Source organism: Vicugna pacos, chromosome 6 (assembly GCF_048564905.1).
Source record: "Vicugna pacos chromosome 6, VicPac4, whole genome shotgun sequence".
NCBI classification, from domain to species: Eukaryota; Metazoa; Chordata; class Mammalia; order Artiodactyla; family Camelidae; genus Vicugna; species Vicugna pacos.
The window spans coordinates 68,905,978-68,925,466 of record NC_132992.1 but is presented as its reverse complement, the minus strand read 5'-3'; the positions used below and the strand labels follow the sequence as shown (position 1 = coordinate 68,925,466).

The window sequence follows — 19,489 nt, the reverse complement described above, 5'->3', positions numbered from 1 at the left end:
TTTGCTGGGTAAAATCCACAGTGAGAGTTCTTCTCTTTCAGCATTCTAGAAACGTCTTTGTTCTTTCCACTTTTCAGATTCACGCAATGCACAAGGTTCTTAGTTGCAGTGAATAAGAAGAAGGAACCTAATGCCTCCCCCTCCCCCGCCAAAAAAAGAATAGGGAAAAAATACATCTACTCTGTATCCCCAGAAACAAAAGTCTAAATGTATTAAAAAACAAAAAACAAACCAAAAAACCCTTTCATCCAGTGTTTCTGGTTATTCTCAGTGGGTGGGCTGATCTGAGGCAAATCACTCTACCAGTACTGGACCCGGAGACCTTGGTCCTTTTTTCACATCCTCATGATTCACACTGATGGCATTTACTTTGGCTTGTTCTTCATAAACATGACAATTCTCTGAACTACTTCCTAGAGATTTTTTGCTAGACTGTCCTCCCAAAAAATGACAAAGAGAATGGAAAAACTCAGTGTTAGTTAGAAAAATGCTAGTTAGAAAATTTATCCTCATTAGAAATTACCAAAAACAATCAAATTGCTTTAAAAAATGACATACGGATACTGGGTAGGAAAATGATAAAAAAAAAAAAAAACAACCTGATAGAGATGCTGTCAAAATTGTTCATATACACATGCACAGACATACTCTAGTCTTTTTTTATCTTTGGCCTAATGTAAAGGAAATAAACAATATCTTATCTAATAATATGCTGTACAAAAGTTCTCACAAAAATAGAAAGCTTCATATTAAGTATTAAATTAATGATAAGTGTACTTGTGTTGATTTGACATTAAGATGAATTTCAGTTACCCAGGAAAAGGCTCTTCGTTGAAGCATTGTTTGCAATAGGAAAAGACTAGAATCAGCCCGAATGCCTGTTAATAGAGAAACTGATGAAATAAACTACAGAACGGTTTTAAGTGTAGGAAGCCAGAAAAAGAAAGAAAAATGCCACATGACATCACTTATATGTGGGATCTAGGAAAAAAGGACACAAATGAACTTATTTACAAAACAGAAATAGACTCGCAGACATAGAGAACAAACTTACGGTTACCAGGGGTTAAATCAAGTGGGAAGGGATAAACTGGGAATTCGAAATTTGTACCTCTTGGGGAGTGGTGGAAATGTTAGCTATCTTGATTATGGTAGTGGTTTCATAGGTGTATACATCTATCAAAATTCATCAAAATGCACATCTGAAATATGTGTTTACTATACAGGAATTATACCACAATAAAGGTGTTAAAATATATTATGCAGCTGTAAAAGCAGTAGGAAAGCTTTCTGTGCACCAGCACAGAAAGATCTCCAAAATATATTACTAAGTGAAAAAGCAAGTGTCTACAGCATGCTATTTTTTGTATAAGAAAAAGGGAAATAAGACTACCTACGCAAGAAACATAGGAATACACAAGAAACTAATAAAAGTGATAACTACAGGGGAGGAGAGAGGTGAGGGGTGGGAACAGAGTGCAAACGGAATCCCTCAGTGGAGACACTTTGAACTGTCTGAAGATATTAGCTACTTAAGTCCTGCAGGAAAAGAAACTTTTTGTTTTAAAGCTGAATTTAAAGCACAATCCACAATTTAAAGTCAAGAAGACTGAAATATCTGCAATCAGTTCCTCTGTTTGTTTTTTGCTTTTTGGTTTTTTTTTTGGCTTATGAACCAAAGAATCCTCACTGCAAGTCTTGGCCATGCTGAGCTCCGTCAACGCAAACTGCAGTCCTACTGCAGCCAAATGTCTCCCGAACGCTACTGCTGCCAGTCATGCTCATCATAAATCTTACCACCGGAAAGGACTCCAGCCAGCACTCCACCCAGCCTCACCCAGGCAAAAGGGCATGGAGAGCTGGTGCAGTCACTACTTGTGAACACACAAGACCAAGTGGCCAAGGCCACGGCCTTCTTTCCCTGACCTGCTGACTGCTGTGTGCATTTCTTGCTGATAATGTACACAGGGAATCAGTCTGGTGGCCAGATGAACTTTAAAACATGCGTTAGCTGATAGTATAAGCTACAAGAAGACTGAAATTTCAGGAATGGTGATTGTTCTGCCAAGTCTTCATTCACACAAAATGGATTTTGGAAAACATGTCTTCCCTGGGGTTCATTCTTTAAATCCAGCTGCCTGAATCAAAGAAGAAAGTGGCTGATCAAATCCACTTATCCTCAATAAAATAATGCACCAGGGCAATGAACAGACTCCTTCAGCAGAGAATTTCATTTGTGCCCTTAATCAAAGGAACAGTGCCATTCATTACCAAATAAACACTGCTTCTTTCCTTACATCTATTCTTGAGATATATCTTGCAGACCTAATTAGTTATGACTACTTTTCTCCTTTAACCTCAATAACTTCAAGGGTAACATATTAAAGAATACAGAACCCAATATGTATTTTCATGTCTTTATATTTTTAATTAAGTATCTAGAAAAACAGCAGAGACACTCATTTAGGTGAAATCACTACTAGGTACATGAAACTTGACATTTCCTAATGAAAACAGGTCTTCCAATTTTCTCTACTGCAAACTGGCAATTGGACTTTAAATATTTTTAGGCTCTATTCGAGGCTGATTTGGGTTTAACATGTTATACTTAATACTGGGCACTGAAGCCTGCAGCAGTAAAACTCAGGAGTCAACTTTCCAGCTTCTTATCCCACTCAAGGGGAGGGGCAGAGAGGACGGTGTCCTGGGTGAGAATGGGGGCTCTGGAGTCTGAATGGCTGGATATAAGTGTGCTCTGGGGGTCCTTCAGTCTTTTTGTGCCTCCGTGCTCTTGACGGCAAAGCAAGAGCAATAATAGCGTCTACGTCAAAGGATTCTAAGGATTAATTAAAATAATTCATGTAAATTGCTTCACACAGTTCCTGGTTTAGTCACTGCTCAATTGAAGAAAAAGGTCTATTTTTATTACTGCCTCACCCTCCTGCCTGCCCAGCGGGACGGACTGCTGTCCCATAACCACATTCTGTGCTTTTCCCCTGCTGTACTTTGTTCTTACTGTTCTGAGCCCAGACCACCATACTGCTTATTCTCTGGCCTGATGACAGGTCCGTTTCATCCCGGTCCATCTAACCAACCATGACTGGGCCCCAATGGCTCGTACCTCCACTGCTCTGTTTGCAGGTCTCGTATTTAACTCATTATGTTAAACTAACCTTTCATGACAGTAATTTATGAACTTGTCTCCTGCACAGGTAAGGACTATGTCTCACCAGCCTATTTATTTTCTACAGTATTTAATAATCTGCAGAGTGGTTACTCAGTAACATCTATTGGATTTGAAACAGTCCTGCTTACTTATGAAAGTAAGCGTAATGTATTATGCCACACTTCACAGCAGCTTTCTCACAGGATGCTTATAAAGATTAAATGAGATAATGCATGTAAAGGGCCACTGATGAGTTATTATTTTATCATTACCAACCTCAGCTAATATTTCTTCAGTGTTCACCATGCGCCTGGCATGGCACTAAGTGTGCCACACATGTGAATTCCTTGAAACAGCCCTGGCATAATGGCCTTTCATTTCCCTTGCACAGAGCAGATGAGATAAAGGTTGTTTTGAATGACTGATGTTCTGATACAGTAAATTGAAAAGTAATGGAATTAGCCATATTATTAAAAAGTTGGCTTGAATAGATGATGAAATTCCTGTTTCACAGTGGAGTTTTGAGTATCAAGATAATTTGAGATATGCAAAAATATATGAAAATGCGCACATCTTAAAAACAAAAGACAGCATTGTGCAAATGTGTATCCAGTGGTCAGAATGTCTGAGGGAAAACGGCACTGAGAACTTTGGAAAGCCTCAGTCCTCTCAGTTGTAAAATAGGCCAATACCTAGAACCTGCTGCTCAGGGGAGCCATGAGGATTAAATCAGATGGTGCTGGTAAAGAGCTTAGAACAGTGTAATAAGTAACCATATACATGTAGCTAATGTGTTTTCATCCTAAGAGATGCTTTCAATTGTCTGAAAAGTGAAGATCTAGGACCACGATGGATAAACTAAATCCAGAGTTGATCCAAATTTGCTGGGTCACAAACTGTTCTAAATTCTTGACACTGTGAAATCATTGGCAGGTTATTTCATCTTCTTACTGCCTTTTAGATGATAATGGAAATGGACATCAATCAATAGTGAAAGGCCCAGGAAAGAATCAGCAAGGAGAATGGGGAAGTCTGGATAAGCCACAAAGCATATAATCATTATCTAAAACTTTGGAATTAAAATGCCTATTTCAGTTTCTATATACCTATCAGAGATGAGTCAAATGAAAATAAATTTTTATATTTATATTATAAATATAAATAAATTATATTTATTTATTATATTACATATAATTATATATAAATTATATATTATGTTATCTTTTATATTATATGGATATAACTTAAATTTGTTCTTCTGTTCATTCCAGCTTTTAAAAGTGGTAAAATGAAAAGGATAAAAAAAAAGCACCAAAGATCTGAAAGGCAAAATGCCACAATACAGCAAGCAAATAGTGTTTTCTTTTTCCAAGTGTTAACTGTGTAAGCTGTCTAAAGCAGAAAAGATTTTAAAGGAATCATTTACAAAATTTAAAGGGAGATGGAGGTGTCCTTTTAGTCAGTCCAGTTTCTTGGTATTCATATTACGGATCTCTTTAAATATAAGAATGTACAAAGCAGGAAATTTCAAAAAATGATGCAGATGAAAACCAAAAATGCTCTGCAATGACTCAAATGCATAATCTACTGCACTTATGAGCATTTCTTTTTGAAAATCTGTATTTGTAAAGGCACCAGAATAAGTTTCTCAAAAGGATTCCAAGGCGTTAATAAAATTTCCTACCCAAAAATGACTCCCCAGACTAAACACCTAAGTATGTGCAGTGTCTGTTTTTTATCAGAATAATCCTGGCTTTGAATGTTATGAAGATAGAAAAGAGGGGCCAAGTGGTGGTGTCCTTTAGCGGAGATACAGAGCTGTTCATGCAGAATAGCAGGTTTTAAAAGTCTAGATTCTACTGCCTAGTTAAATTTCCAACATAAAACTGGGGAGACTCACCTAGAGTACCAAAATTTTCATTTTGCCGAGAAGGCATAAAGAAAACAACTGAAATATACTATCATCAATAATTTATGAAGGAAAGGATATTTTAATATTCCCCAAGAATCAGAAGCCCATCATTTCAGAATAATGGGCAGTTTTGTGAATTAAATAAATGTACCTTTAAGTTAAACTCATTATAGGTTTCTTATTTTTCTGTATTGATAGGACTATAAAGTGCTTATCACAGAGCGGCCCCACCTGTGATCCAATGTTTTATAGCCACTAGAAGAGGATATGGGATGTGCCAGAGATCCCATAAAATGTCTATAACTGGGGCACCCATTTTAAAATTTAATGTGGATCAAACAAAGGGGCAAGGAAAATAAATACCTCCTTTACACAAAATAATCTGTTCTAATGCTGGATTTAGAATATTCAGAGTATGATTACATTATCAATGTCCAAATGTTGTTCTCCTCGAAAACCATAGTAACTGAAAAGACTGCATCTGTAAAGCTGAAGCTAATCATCATCTTTCTGCTCTTCCTTTGTTAGAATAAATGCTGAAAATATTTAACAGAAATCAGTGCCCCAAATAGTTACGTTTATGTATCAGTAGTCTTCTGAAGCATTCAAAGTGCTCACATTTACATGTTATAAACATGGACATTCGCAGCCTGCTTGAAATTTATGTACGGAATAACTAGCTGTGCTTAACCACACGTGAAATGAATGGACAAAAAGAGCAATGATTAGAATAGTTACGCCCAACTACTGGGTTCCTAATATGTTCCTATTGGCTGAATTAAAAGGAAGAATATACCTTGAAACTGATTTTTTTTGAACTCCCATTCATTTTAATAAAATTCAAATATTTGCTTAGTTAAGAAAATACCATCAAGATTTGTTCACAGAATGGCATTCAATAATGAGGCCAATTTTACTTTTGGGAGAACTTTCTAAAAATGCATGGTAAAGCTAATCACTCAGTGCTAGGATGCAATATGGCTGAAATGGTCAAGGGAAGAGTTAAAGTAAGAGTGTATGAATACGACATCTGACAAAACTAGCCCATGTGCTCAAATGACTCCAAGAGGAATGTGGATACACTGCCTGGGTGGTGGATTTTCCAGATCACAGTGTTGCATTCTCTGCTCCTCTGCTGCCTCGATATGGATCTTCCTCTCCCTCATTTGCGTCCTGACCAACAGCCCCATGTTAGGGCACGGGGAGCATGGGGGTGAGAAAATGGTCAGCACTGGGACCCAAATTTTTAAAATTATGAATTTTGTATTAAGAAATCTTGGCTAAAATAACATCTTTGGTGGTACTAATGGACAAAAAATTAAAGCTTTTAAGAATGGTGTGGTGCAGGCTTTGAACTTACTGTGTGCACTAGACTCACTACTTCAGCTCTCTGTGCCTCAGATTTGTCTCTACAATGGGGATGATAATGGTACCACTCTCCTGGGGCTGGGACGTGAATTGGGACATGTTAAGGTACTTAAAACAGAGCCTGGTGAATATGTTCACTAGTGTTAGCTATTATTACTGCCGTTATATTGCTATTACTTACTCCTGGCGTACTTGAAAAAATTCACTGCATTTAGGGGAGACTACCAAAAGAGCTGAACATTGTTTAAGTACCGTATTAATTAACTCTGACATAGAGAATTTCATCAGGAGAGATGTTCGGAGTTCACAGAGTTAAAAAAGAAAATGAGTAATTGCAAAGAGAAGCTCCTTCGCTATAAACGAACGGTATAGAAATATCCAGGTCCGTATTCTGGAAGCCAGACTCACCCCCTGTTCATCCAGTTTCATGAGCTGCTCCGTGACTTTGGGAGTGTTGAAGGCCAACCGCAGGCACTGGACATTGAGCTCGGGAATCACGTGCTCCAGCACTTCCTTCAGGGGCAGCCCCCGGGCTGTCGAGTGCTTGGCCGTTGAGGGAACGGCATCCTCCAGCACTGAGCCTCTCAGGGTCATGAGCTAGAAGAGAGACCCACGCTCCAGTGAGATGAGTAAAGACATCAAAGGCACTGAAAGGTCCGACCGAGGTCCCCCTTAGTGGGCTGAGAATGCCACTTGATTGGTTAAGCCAGTGAGGGAGGAAGGATGAGGGAAGAGACATAAGATTCTTTATAGATGAGAAACGAGGCCAACCCTTTCAAGAAGACCCAGGCGAGTCCTAAGGGACTCGTAATGCAGCCTTCTAAGGACATTTCCTTAAATGCCAAATACAGTACCTACTTCCTTGAGGGGCTCAGTAAGATCAAGGTCTCCATATGGCTACACAATGCCGCTAACACACTAACCAGGAAATTAAGGAAATAGCCCAGAGACCATCTGAAGACTAACTGCTTACAATTTAGATGTTACACCTTTTTGACTTATAAAAGGTAAGGGTGGGAGGAGATTATGTTCTGTAATGTCCTGCTGACAAGCTTAAACTTACATGTGAGCTTAAACTCATATCCCTGAATGCCTGCAACAGGACAATGATTATAGTCAGTGCCGCAGCAGCACAGTCAACAGCATTTAAAGTTGCTCTGCATTTTCCTTTTTCCCTTGAGATACCCTCTATTATTATGAAATATAAACATAAGCAAAGAAATTTCCTTAAGTAATGATGACTTGTGGAAGCAAAGTGAACCAGACACGAAGCCTCAAGTCGTCTTCATTTTCAAAAATCTGCACATGGCTAAGTTGTTAGTATAGTTTAAACTCTGCAAGAGGACTTGAGGAAAAAACCCATTAAGTTGAATGAAGTTCCATGAAGCGTGTAGGTAATGCGGCTTTGTACCGTGATGGGAGTAAATCTCGAGGGCTGGGTGTGGCGTCTAAGAGGGTGAGAGGTAAGAAATACATGATTTAGGAGGATATATTAACTAAGAGAAGTTTCACAAGGTCAGGTTCTAGGAAGAGTCCAAAGGCAGAGAGTGGACTGCAGAGGCTCAGGGCATAAGGAAAGGCCCTCGTGGAATGAGTGGCATTAGAAAGGGGCCTTGAAGTCTAGGACAAATTCTACGAAAAGACAATGTCAGAGAGCAAAGGTATGGAGATGAGACAGAGCAGGATGTGAGCAGGAAAGAGACTGGATGTTTCCTATGGGGAATTCTATATATATATATAAGCATTCCTTAGCTGATTCTAAGAGAGCACGAGGGAGCAGAGGGTGGAGAAGCTGTGAGGGGGTGGGAAAGGGTGGGTCACGTGTACCCCGAGGGGCGGGCCCCTCATCGGCCTCAGCTGGCCATCTCGAGCTTGTCTGCATGGGGACAACGATGGAAGGAAAGTCAGCTGGCAAACAGGGTGAACTGCACAAGGAAGAAACTGCAGGCAGAGGAAGGATACAGTGAGGAGGAAGCTCTAACAGTCTTCAGGCAACAGGCAAAGAGGGCGTGATACAGGGTTAGCAGGGAAAACGGAAGCCAAAGGAAGAATCATCAGGGAAGTAAAATCTGTAACATGTGCCAACTGATGGAGAAGAGAGATGGGGGAGGGAGAGCCAAGGTTACCCGCCTGTGACTCTCGGGTCAAGAAAACGGGGCTTGGGGTCTTTGCACTCTATTCCCTTCACTTACAATTTGTTTTCAAGTACTGCTTGTGTACGAAACGTCATTTTCCTGTGACTTAATATCTAATTTGAGAGAAACAGTTTTTGTTTTGTTTTTTAAATCACAGGAAACGGCGGAACAACTCTCACGCTCCTCCTCCCACAAGGTAACGCTTGCTGGGGGACAGGAGGCCGTGGGGGTGACTCATGCAGGGGGACAGGGGGCCGCAGGGGTGACGCGTACCAGGGGACAAAGGACTGCAGACTAGAGGTGTTTTCATCTGAGACACCCAGACCAGCAATGCTCATCATGGCTAATCCTGCACCACGGACAGACAGCAGCCCGCCTCAAGGAGGCCAGAGCAGATGAGACAAAGAATGACTCATTTTTATACCTGAATCACTAGGATTATGGATATTTTTGTTAATGAGTTCCAGAAACAAGAGAAGAGTCCACCTAACTCCCTGTGCACTTATGCTGCACCCACAGGCCAGGTTTTGTTCATAAACAAACGTGTTTACAAATACATGTAAGGTCCCTTCTTCTTTGTTTAGGATGCACAATGATGATCTCTGCTGAAGCAAAAGATCTGTTTGTATTTCTATAATCTTGATGCCATTTACTGAAGCTACTGGAGTGTCACTGAGGTGACTGTTTTATTTCTTCTTGATGGATTTATTAACAGGAGAAATTAACAGCATGAAAAGTCCCTACAAAGGCCTGAGAACTAAGTCTTAGTTATATATACTCAGTGCACTGCCTTTAGTGGAAAAGAGTGAAGCGTCCATCCTACAAAGTGCAGGAGCTTTGGACCAGGACCAACACTGAGAGGTATTTCCATTAAAGGACTTCTGTCATTTTATTTCTACAAAAAGTCTCATAAAGATATTAAAGGTAAACCACACTTAAGGATTAGTTTTATTGGAAAGAAAAAAAAATACACAAAAGTTAGCGGCAATTAATAAAACAAACATTAGAGAGAGGAAGGAAGGAATAAAGGTGGGAGAGCGCTATTTTAGGCATCAGGCACGTAGTAAGGACCAACTCAGATGGAAGTCCTCACCCTCCCTGAGCTCACATTCCAGGGGGGGGACACAAAAGGCGCAAAATACGTAAGGCAAATACGTGAGGCAGTGGTAAGTGCTCATGAAAGAGAACAAAGCCTGGGACTGGATATGAAATGGGATACGGGGGAGTAGACATTTTAGATCCAGTGGCTAAGGAAGGCCCCTGTGATTTAGGAGTAAAAGTCAGAAGGAAAAGAGAGCACTGTGGCCACGAGGTTGCCCGGGGAGAGCACAGGGTACAGAGGCAGAGGGACTGTCCGAGCCCTGAGCCCTGAGGTGGGGGTGCCCCAAGGTTCCCCAGAGGGAAGGCAGCCAGGGCGGCTGGGAAACACGAAGGGAGGGAGAGTGACGGGAGATGAGGTGGAGAGTCTCCTAGGCTAGCAAGGAGAATGGCTTTTACTTACTTAGAAGATGGGAAACCATGAAAAGATTTGAACTGAGGAATGGCAGGATCTGGATTGTAGTTCTAAAGGATCCCTGCTAGGCTGAAAGGATGCAGGGCTGAAGGGCAGAAGCAGCAAGAACAGTTCTCAGGGAAAGATGAGGGTGGCTTGGCCCTGGCAGAGTGGGCTGGGAGAAGTGGCTGAATTCTGGACACATCTGGAAGACCAAGTCAACCAGTGTTGCTGACAGGCCAGATGTGGGAGGCAGGAGAGAGGCAGAAGGGAGGAGTGGAGAATGACTTCAAGGTCTCTGGCCCAAACAACTGTTAACAACAGAGTTGTCATCAGTTAAACATCAATTTGAACGTGAAAACAAGTGGTAATGCTTTTCTGAACCATGAACAGCAGCTGACTTGGATGTTTCGATCAGAGGCTAAGGAAACTGACCCAAGAGACCGTCGAATACCCGGGTTGGCAGAAAAAGGGCTGAAGGGCTAGACCACAGAAGTGGTGGGAGGTGCAGGCAGAGCATCAGAGGCTGAGGGAGGCGAGAGCACAGAGGTGGGAAGAGCAAGTGTGGGTCACCAACCACAGCAGAGGGACCGCGCTCGTCAGGACAGGCATCATGCAGGGGAGAGAGGCTGGGACCAGATGCAGCGCGCCGGCCAAGCAAGCTGGAAGGGACAGTTGTGGAGACCAGAGACAGGATCTGAGAAAGTGCCGATTTAGAGGACTTCAACCCCCTTCACGAAGGATGATAGGACGATGGCAAAAAGAGAAACTACAATGGATAAAAACCACAGAAAAGGGAAAATATGACAAGGACCTAAACCAGAGGGGCCTTGGGAGGGGAAAAAAGATAAGGACAGGAAGGACAAAAACAGGTGGGAGTAAGGTAACGGAGGCTCGCAGATATCCAGTAGGACATGGGAAGCCAGAAAGGAGCAACTACCTACATCCACGTTCAAACGCACAGTGCGTTCTCCATGATTTTCCTGTGCAACAAAAGAATCTACCCGGCTTCACGGAGCCGTTGAGCTCTGGCGTGGAGAAAAAGGACACTGGAATGTGTGTGTTCACTTCTCTCTGGCTTCTATACACAACACATTTGATATCAAAGTCATGCCTTCAAATATCCTATTTCTAATTTCCCCAGAGTTCAAGCTGAGGAGCAATGACTAAGTGAAGCCAACCCCTGCAACCTGCCTTGTATTCAATGGGGGAAATGAAGCCAAATGCCCTATTTAAACTAGATTCAAAACCATTATTTTCTAGATACCTCAAGGGGGGATTAGGCATTAACGCGTAACAACAACCCTAATGTGATCTGGCTCGAAAAGGCAGTGACTTGATTGCTGGCACAGCGACATGTATGTTTAGAAAGAAGATAAAGGGACACAAAAACCTCACAGTCCCAAACTTGTTCATGAATTTAAAAAAAAAAAAGCTTTGTTGACTGTTTTTTCTTTGACCTGAATTTCATCTGAAAATAAAAACTCACATATTACATGTACTTAGGATTCCTAAAGAGCTCCAAGAACCGGTTTTACCCACAATGAGAGAGACTCTGGTTCAAATAGTCTGCACTTTAGGCCTCAGAGAATAGCTCTAAGACAGTACAGTGAAAATGCAAGAAGAGGGTCCCCTTCTTTTTTCCTGGGTCAAGGAACATCCTAAGCAATAGTTTGGAAAAGTGAGTTAAGTCTTAGGTGACCCTCTCTGGCTCCTCGTGCTGGCTCGATGCCTTCTGGCTGCCCAAGTAGGAAATGCAATATTCAATTTGGGATTCTGAGATCTCCAGTTTCCCTGGGTCATGCTTAATGGACATATCTTTCTGTGAATCAAAACTCCCATTCATTTACAGCATCTCTCCAGAGCTACATGGAAAGAAAGGATCCAGATCAAACCATTAAGTCCACCCCCATCACCACCAGAATGAATGAAAGGGGTCTTTGTTTATTATAAAGACATTTGTAACCGTGTGCTATTAAATTTAATTGCTTCGCTACTGTTTCTCCTCTATTTTTTTTCTCACTTCAATTAAGGCTCAAGTCTTTCTCATGTGCAACTTACCTCACTGGTTCTAAAAATTATTCGGTAGTTGTACGGAGCTCCATTTTCTTTCGTTTCTTCCGGTTTTTCCCTTCGAATGCTCACAGCCACTGGACCAAGATTCTCATCGGCCCCAAAATAGTTCCAGTGTTCTTCGGTAAAATAAGACAAAACAAAATTAGAACATTTATGTAATGCCTAAAAATGTTATATTCTGCTTGATGTTTAGATCAGTCAGAAATTACTCTATATCAATAAAATGTAAACACATTTAACCAAGATTAATGTTCTTCAGTGAATTATAAAAATACAGACTTAGCTACACAGGTTTAGTCTCAGAGGAAGTAAGACTGAACAGAGGTGGCCTGTTGAGTTTTCTTTACTCCTCTGTAACTTACTACTCTACTATTTTTTTAAACAGATATCAGTGTTTTCTCCCTATATTTTTTCGTTTAAATAGGCTACTTTGTGTCAGGACATCTTAGTTTTTCTTTTTTCTGCTGTTGTTGTTTATTTTTGTTTTATGAGGGGGAGGTAATTAGGTTCATTTATTTCTATTTGGAGGCGATAATGGGGATTGAACCCAGGACCTCGTGCATGCTACGCATGAGCTCTAGCCCTTGAGTTATACCCTCCCCTGATCTTAGCTTTTCTAAAAACCACCACCACCACAAAACCGCTAAACCTACTGGGAATAGAATTTGAGGACAGAGGGGTGGTTCCCCCTGCCGTCCGCCGATTAAAACAGCTTTCCCTGGACTGGAGAGAGGAGCAAGGTTGGTGGGTCACTGAGGAGCCCTCTGCTCCCATGGAGCCCAAGGAAGACGGAGTGTGAGCTTGAAGGAAAGAGCTTCAGAGTGCCCCGGGTGGGGCAGAAGCCCAGACCTAGGGCTCTGGGCATCACCAGTGGTCCCCATGTGGCAAGTACAAAAACCATCCCACAGAGCCACTGACCCTGGAGAGATGTGAAGGCTGGGATAACAGGCCTCCCACAGGCAACCACTGTGGCCAGGTGACTGATGATGATTTAGCGGCCTCTATTCAATGTGTGGCATTGCTCCAGACCCCAAATCTTATTAGCACAACCTTGGGGGCTGGGGGAACATGTCCAAATGACTGGGGTTGAATTTATCTTCCTCTTAACAAGGTAGATCAGAATCAAAGTTAAATTAATTTTCAGAAAATTTAAAAAGTGATATTGACTGTACACCTAAGTATGTACTTCTTTAAAAAAAAATTTAACTGGTTGGCACACACATGAGATGCTCACAGTTGGGGAAGTCCATAAAACAGAAATACAGGAAAAGCTAGAGTAGATAACTTATTTTTCAAACCTCCAAAAATACTTACTTTACGGTGTCCTATTTCATTTACACGTGACGTGGTTAAATGACCACACTGCAACGTGGTAGATTATTACCATACAACATGCATAGATATTTGAAAATACATATTATTCCCATACAAAATATGTATTTGAAAATCCATGAGAATAACAAGAAATAACAGCATAAGTGGTCTAATCATGTCATTTTAAAATTTAGGTGTAATATATCTGAAAATACTTTGCAAGGACTAAAGCACAATTATAAAAAATAGGATTGTAAATATCCTGGGTGCTCTAAGAATATTATCATAATCCATGGAAATTCAGGAAAACCACAATGAGAATACAGACAACAAACATCCCATGTATGGACAGCTGAGAAACAAACCAATAAATGTCACAAAACTCACGTACACACACTCATGTGCACCCTCGAAGCACATTTACTCTTACTTTGCACATAATGTTAATAAGCGTGGCTGTCTGGTCTTCAAGCCCACAGCTTGATTTCAGAGGAGCGATAATTCCAGATGTTGACAAAGTCCAGAGTGTAGGGCTGACAGAGACTTGCATGCAGAAAGCAATGGGATAGGACAACTGACAACAAGGAAGAAAACAGAAAGGGAGGAGACAGAAATAGTATAAAAAAGCAGACAGGAACTTAAAGAGAAATCAGACAGCTGTCTGGGGCCATTTACTGAAGGAGCCAAGAGCTTAACACACTGCCATTAACTTCAGAGAACATTTTAATCCTGCAGCCCAGAACACCAGTAGATGTGTCAAAGATGAGTGTCACATTCGTTATATCCTGTTCCCTGCGCTTCCCAGACTCCACTGAAACCCAGCTTTATAGAAACTCCTCAAACACATCCCCATGGACCTCAGGAAGGGCAGGGGAGATCGCTGTTCTCTGCTGCTGGAGAAATTCACCGAGAACAGGGAGCTATCAATTATCACCAACAACCTCGACTCATCCTCAAGCCGTCCTTAGTCATCTCGTGCTCCCCTTCTCTGCAGCAGATACTTTAAAGGGTCTCCGTTCTCCTTTCAAACCCCTCCACTGACCTTCTCCTCCATCTCAGCAGATAACACTGTCCATGTCACAAAACAAAGAGCCACTTCAGAAGTAACTGTCTTTGTTTTCCACCATCACACACACACACACACACACACACACACACACACTCTTACCTGGATCCAGGCTTTTGCTTCCTTCCCTTTACAATCTAAACCCAATCTCCCCCTAAATTCTGGCCTCCACTCATTCCACCTCCCCAGGGACTCTGATGCCTCATCACCCTTCTTCTTTAAGCACAGCACTTACCCTCAACTCCTTATCAACCTTCAGGTTATCTCCTTTTTCTTTTCTTCCATTGGAAACTTCTTGAAAGAGATGCCTAATTCTTCACTTTAGGATGACTATAATCTGTTACTATTGCAAAGCCACCAATGACAGCCTTACAGTTAAAACAAATATAACTTCTGGTCCTTACCTCGCTCAAACTCTCCGTAACTGGCACAGCTGCTCATTTCGGTTTTTTTCTAGAAACACTCTTCCTGGCTCCTCTGACACCACTCTCTCCTGATTTTCCTTCCACCACTTTGGCTCTGCTGGCTCAATTTCCCCTCCTCTTCCCATCTCGAATATTCCATCCACTCTCAGAACGTCCACTGCCATCTCAATGGTGATGACTCTCAGGAGTCTACGTGCCCGCTCCGGGCCTCTCTAAGCACCAGATCATTACATCGACCTAATGGGACCCTATTCGCTTGGTTCCATGGCATCTGCAAAAGTGAATCCATCATCTTCCCCACAAAGCTATATAGCCCTTCCTGCAACCCCAATTTCAGCAACGGCTACCGCATTCCTCTAGTTGCTCACTCCAGACCCACTGTCACGCCCTGTGAATTCTAGATCCTAAACAGCTCTCAAATTCACCGACTTCTCCATTCCACTGGCATTGACTTACATCATCATTTGCCTGGATGTCTGCGAATCTTCTAACTGACTGGCTTTTACCAATTCCTTTACATAGCAGCCAGATGATCCTTTTAAAATGCAAACCTGCCCACCACTATGAGGTGTAAAACCCTCCTCTGGATACTTCTCGTGGCTTCCCAAAGGCCCTCACAGCCTGTCACCAGCCTGTCACTCCAGTTTCAACCTGGACTTTTCCATCGTCCTTCTGAATTGTGAGAACCAACCGTACCAAACTTCTCAAGTCACTATGCCCCTTCTCACCTGAAATACAACCTAGAGCATTCTTCCCACAACTCCTCTTTATTTGACTAAGTCTCATCCTTTAGGTCTCATCTGAGACAGTATTTAGACACCCTCCAAAAGAGTGATTGAATATTGGAGCAAAATGAACGTGTGTACTTTGACTATTAATGCTAACGCTTTATTTAAAAATGTTAAGCCTTCATAAAAATACACACTAGGGAAACTGAATATTTCACATATTTCAACTACAAAAATGTTACAACAGAAAAATGTAAATTTATAAAAATACAAACATTAAACACGATCATTTTAGTATAAATTGACACATACAATACTACGTCATTATTTCAAAAAGAAACTAAATGCTACACAGAAATAAAGGTGGTTAATTAAAAAAAATTAAAGAGCATTTAAACATTCTGGTGTGTCATCAACCTTTGGCTACATTTTTATGCAGTTTTTCCCAGCTGCTGAAGAAGTCCGTTTCTGAGCTGGGGGAATGCTGATGAGATAATTATACACTAACTTCTAACACTTTCTTCAGACTCTGTCTTCAAATAAACCCATCTCTAGTTTGATAACTGTGGGAAGATCTTTGAAAAACTTCTATGTGTGTTTGCACAGAAATAGCAATCTATTTTTTTTTTTTACTGAAAAAGAACTCTAGCCATTAGTTCTGGGAAAGCATTTCCATTTGGCCTTCATTTACTTCAGTTTCATCAGCATAGATGGAGATTCTGGTCTGGTTTCCTGTGTCAAATTCATTACTGTCATGATCAGACTCTGCTTGTTCAAAAAGTCTTTCAACTTGAGTAGGAATTATTCTTACAATAGAAGCCTTGTTTTTCCATCCACCATCCTTTTTTTTTTCCTGTTCCTCAGGATTACAGAAGTATAGGAGGAAAAAAATCCTTTCTACATGAACACAACTCTATTCATTCCAGAATCTGAATGCAGTGTGTAACTCTCTGATAGAGGAGTTTGGTTCAGCAAGTTACCTTAAATTGAATTTTTGAGTCCTTAAACTTTGATCTCAAGACAAAAGACTTATTTTTTTTTTTAAATTAAAATATCAGCCTTTTAGGGGTATCCTGAGTCTGCTCCTTCTGGCCACTCTTGCCTCTGCCTGCCCTTCAGTTTCACTGGACTGCAGTGCCTTCCTCTGGGGAACACAGGCTCCAGGCTGCAGCACATTTTATTTCATGCACCCGGCCATCTACCTCCGCCCTTTGCTAGTGGTGCTATCCGTCAGCTGCAGAGAGCACAGCCAGACCCACAATCAGCTTTGTCTTTTGGGAGGTGGAGGAGCAGAAGAGGGAAGAAGGGTATGAGGATGGGGGAGATGGAGATAGTAAGTGTTAAAGAAAGCCCAGGACACCTTTGATGATGAAAGTTGGAGGAAGGAAAGGGGAAGGAAAAGAGGAGTTGGAGACTCAAGAAGTGTGGACGAATCTGCTGATGGATGAACTGAAACAGAGGTATTACACCACCCAAAATAATGATATTCTCATGCCAGCAAACTGGAATGCCAAGAACCAGCACTGCGATCACGCCATTAGAATGACAAAACGCAGCGAAGTGAGGCGCTCGGCCAAGCACTCTATCTGATGTTCACATCAACCACGAAAAGGCAGGCACTGCCGTCTTTTCCACAGATGTGGCAGCTATGATTTAGAGAGTAAGCCACCTCCCAGCCACAACTAGTCAACAGTGATACCAGGATTCAAACATCGCTTTAAGTACTGATTCCCAAGCTCATTTTCGTAGCCATTATATACAACGTTATCTTCTAAAATTGTATCACAAATAAAAAACAGCTAAATAAAATCTGATGCCAAAATGGATTAACTAGCCAGTTCACACACAAGATGTGGCCCAGGTTTCACGGTGTTTATAGGGAGAAATGCTCATGTTTTATCCATTTGTGGTAGAGTCCCTCCACCTTCATTTTTAACCTTTAACAGCGAAACAAATTTTTTAGCCTGAAGTTTTCTTATTAGTTCCGGTTCCTGAGTTTTACAAACAGTTCAGGTTAGTAGTTCCGCTGTCTCTAGAACATTCCACACGAATATCCCTGTTTTTGGTTGACACTGTCCCAATAACAAGAAAAATTTTCACATTCTTAGAGAAGGGACATAGTGAGGAGTTCAAAGCTCCAAGTAATTAGATCAAGTACAGTCATGTCACGCAGTTATGAGATGCAGGTAAGTATGTCTACACAAAGCAAAAAATAAATAAATAAATAAAACCCTGGCATTTTAATTGTAAAGAAGAAAAGGAAAATAAAATCACAAGAGGTACAGGGCTTCAACCAGCCATTTTTGGATTGCTTGTCTTGGTTTTCATGAGATTTGCAGGCTTCACATTAATATTTCAGTTGTACATTTCCCTAGAGGCCAGCATAATCTGGGCTGTATATAATTGTGACCAAAATACATGTTTTCTTTTTTATAAATAATTTGTAAAGTTATCATTCATGGCTCAAAATCTCTCTGTAGAATCGTCCATTTAGAAATGCAAAAAGGGAAAACAGACTGATAAACACAGATCAAAGAAACGGAAAGCAAGTAAAACTTAGCTACTATCTCAGGCCTCACAAAATTAGCAACATTTCTGAAGTGAAAAATTGTCCTTGGTAGGGCTAGAATATATCCCTACACTGCTGGTGGCACTGTGAATCGGTAACCGCCAACCGTTTTAGAAAGCATTACAGCATTATTATTATAAATGGTAAAGTGACAAAATGTTCGCATGCTAATCTTAATCACCCTAACTGACCATGCAGAAAGAGAAGTAAACACTCTTCCATTTCTTCTAGAAAAGGCATCTTAAGTCACGTATGATGGGGGTACTAAAGCTACCACGACCAGGCAGACAGACGTGGGCCTCACAGATCAGCACGTCAAAGGATGGAACAATGACAATTCAGCTTTACTGGCTGGAACTAAAATTATTTTTCACCATTTTCCATATTTTAAACTATTTTCTTCTTAAAAGAGTCTACTTGGTGGGCTATGCGTGTGCCACTGTCAGAGTGGTCAGCACTGTGAACTCTGACCATCAGTATTTTCATCAGACAGAAGAATCTGGATGGAACTAGGAAAACCACTCACCGCAGCACACGATTCTATAAAGCTGCTTATCTCTGCCTATTGAGTTCAATTTGTTCAGCTGTTTTGTTTTCGTGCAACTCATTATATCTAAATATGACTAGAAACTAGGTTAGAGAGAGAGGACAGATCTAAAAGGCAGAATTCAACAAAAAGGAAAAAAAAAACAAGAAAAAAGCAGCAGCAACAGCATAGTCTGCTTTAAAAACGAAAACACAGGTTTGCCAAAGTGCAGGTAATGAGGGTCCAACCCTTTAAAGAAGGGCTCTTACCGAGAAGTGCCCTACTCAGAGGTTCTGTCTCTGGTCCCCAAAGGGCTTGTTCTAATTATAAGGGTGGAGGTTCCATGAGAACTAAACAGCCCAGGATTTTGCATCATAATCAAAAGCAGGTCAGAGTAATAGATGGGGACACTTACACAGGACTGGCCACAGGCCAGAATTCTGTCCCAAAGCACACCACTAAGCTTATAATTATTGTTGCATAAGGGTAATTGCCCACATTTACAAAGTACACAGTACTCTGAAGTTCCAACTCTTTCCATAGGTAACTCTTAAAAAGTAGGGTGGTCTATTTGCCAAAATTACATGAAGTTGTGAGGCTTAAAACTCTACGTGGCTAAGCAGCCCCCAGTAGCCCCCCAGCCTGCCAATAAAAAGTAGACTTTAATACGAAGTAAGGCTGACATTCACAAATTGCACCCAAATGACTAAAG

General features: G+C 41.2%; 1 protein-coding gene across 14 annotated transcripts in view; it reads right to left on the bottom strand.

Annotated features, from left to right (window-relative positions):
* Positions 1–19,489, bottom strand: part of SIPA1L1 (signal induced proliferation associated 1 like 1) — a 339,090-nt gene that overhangs the window by 101,123 nt on the left and 218,478 nt on the right. For all 14 annotated transcript variants that reach the window (XM_072963345.1, XM_072963338.1, XM_072963348.1 and 11 more), the window contains 2 exons: positions 12,135–12,265; positions 6,855–7,043 (listed from right to left, as the gene is read on the bottom strand). In XM_072963345.1, the coding sequence (XP_072819446.1) occupies positions 6,855–7,043; positions 12,135–12,265 (320 nt within the window). The remainder of the gene's footprint in view (positions 1–6,854; positions 7,044–12,134; positions 12,266–19,489) is intronic.